The sequence below is a fragment of the Microtus ochrogaster genome, linkage group LG1 (assembly GCF_000317375.1).
Source record: "Microtus ochrogaster isolate Prairie Vole_2 linkage group LG1, MicOch1.0, whole genome shotgun sequence".
NCBI classification, from domain to species: domain Eukaryota; kingdom Metazoa; phylum Chordata; class Mammalia; order Rodentia; family Cricetidae; genus Microtus; species Microtus ochrogaster.
In genome coordinates, this window is record NC_022027.1 from 43,706,213 (window position 1) to 43,708,386 (window position 2,174).

At 42.8% G+C, this 2,174-nt stretch overlaps 1 protein-coding gene across 1 annotated transcript in view; it reads left to right on the forward strand.

The window, feature by feature from the left end:
* The first annotated feature begins 624 nt into the window (after positions 1-624).
* LOC101988270 (alpha-fetoprotein-like) overlaps positions 625-2,174 on the forward strand; it is a 40,216-nt gene continuing 38,666 nt past the window's right edge. Inside the window, 1 exon segment of the mRNA XM_013350854.1 lies at positions 625-709. Within this exon segment, the coding sequence (XP_013206308.1) occupies positions 625-709 (85 nt within the window).

Sequence of the window (2,174 nt, forward strand, 5' to 3'; positions counted from 1 at the left end):
GGCTGTGTAGGCTCTCGAGGTAGATGGACCTGAAGTGTTGTCTGTGAGCCCACCAGCACGTGATAGGAATTCATCCTAATTTCCTTTCCAGACAATAAGAGTATGATTGCATGAGAGAAAGCCATGTGGTAGTCCAGGCTGACAATCAGTGCTCGTTGATAGGTGCCATGGCTTTGTGCTTGCTGGCAGCGCTCCTCCCTCCAGGGTCCTGTAAGCGCGCCCAGCATCCACACCTGAGTTCTGACCACTTGTCTGACCAAGGGTAGTACACGTTTGCCTTCTATTTGTCTCTTTAGAACTCTGCCCATGTAAACAAGAATTTCAGCGAAAGGAGATCCTGGAGACCGGCATTTACCAAACGAGCCGATCAATTTTTATCACAAGGCCTGTGTGTTGTAACCTTGAACAAATTGTAGGTCGACATTATTTGTTTTAAAATCCTGTACTCATTAACGAATGCCAACATTTCTTCATTGCGGAGTTCTTCAACTTTATGAGAATCTATGGGAGCACTAAGGCAAAAAAAAAAAAAAATTCACCCAACAAGTTAATGGTTAATTATAAAGGCTTGAAAAGAATATAAAGTCTTCATATCTCTCAAATGGTGGAACTTCATCTGAGATGATGGAGGTTATTAAAACTCTATTTCTTATTGCTTCCTTCAGCTCCATTAAATGTGAGCCTCTTCAAACAAGTTTACTACACGCAGGTAGGAAACCCCGTCTCCTGCCCGTGTGGCCTGAGTGTAAGGATGTGTTAAGTGACCGTGTGTGTAGAAAAGCTTATCTTTCTCCGCGGTCATTCCCGTCTAAAGAGTCACTGAAACTTGCTAGACACGAGCGTGTGAAACAGTTACAGGAAGGAGGCAGTTTAGTGATGCCACTCACCTGGGACCATCTCCCTTCAGCCTTCCTTCCTTGTTCCCATCCTAGATCAGAGAACGCAGCACTCGAGCTGATGTTTGGAACTGGCTAAGTGCATTTAAATAGAGTGAAACTGTGAATGACTGCAGAAACAATAGAAGCTACAGTATTTGTACCTGTCATCACCAGGCAGTGTGTCTTTACACATTTTACTTTACACGTTTTCATTTCTCTTTTGCATGTATGTGTGTGTGCAGGCGTGCATGTGTGCACGCCCGCACACATGTGTGCGTCTGTGGAGTGTGATGTGTCCCTGTCCATATGTTTTTATGGACATACGTGCAAGTGTGTTTAGTGGCTGGAGGCTGACATCGGGCATCCTCCTCAGTTGCTCCTCAACCTTATTGTTGACAATAAGGATCTTTTACTGAACCTGCAGCTCACTGATTGGCTAGACTGTCTGACCAGTGAGTTCCAGGGATCCTCCTGCCCTACCGCCCCCAGCAATGGGATAACAGGTGCATGCCCCCGTCCCGGGCTTTTGAAGTAGGTTCTTGAGATCTAAACTCACATCTGTAATGATATTTCATTCATTATAGCTGGACAACAGCACTCTCCTGGCTGGGCCATTTTCTCAGCCCCTCATTTAATCTTAGCACCCGCCCAAAGCACTAAAACATATTTCATACATAAATGCAAAGAAGTTATTTCCTTTCTACTTCTATGAATAGAAGTTGAAATCTGAAGAGCTTTCTCTAAAGCCTTTATTGTGTGCGTCAATAGTCATTGCTAATGATTGTTTACTTAGCCAAAAGTTGCTTAGTTCCTTAGAGACCGTTAATGTAAGAAGGAATACACAGCTCTGTTGAGATGCGCGTGGGTGTGATGAGTGGGTGCTGAGGATGGAGGTGGTGAGCAGTCCAAAGTGTGGGAGATGCTTTCTTTGCTAAATCAAGACCCACCGATTGTTAATGTTTAGAATTTTATTCCCAAGTGCTAACATATACTTTTGGATAGCTTTTAATGAAAGAATAAAAGAGTTTAACCAAGTCATTAAGTTTAAAGAATCCAGGACATAACATGCTCTTGTGCATGCGTAGAGTAGAATATAAAATCTTGTGTGTTCTTCAGATGCCACCCATCTTGAGTTTCAATTTTTTTTTTTATTTTTCGAGACTATGATTCAACCACATCATTTCTTCCTTCCATTTCTTCTCTTCAAACCCTTTCATGTGATTCCACTCACTCTACCTCAAATTCATGGCTTCTTTTTCTTTAATTGCGTGTGTGTGTGTGTGTGTGTGTGTGTGT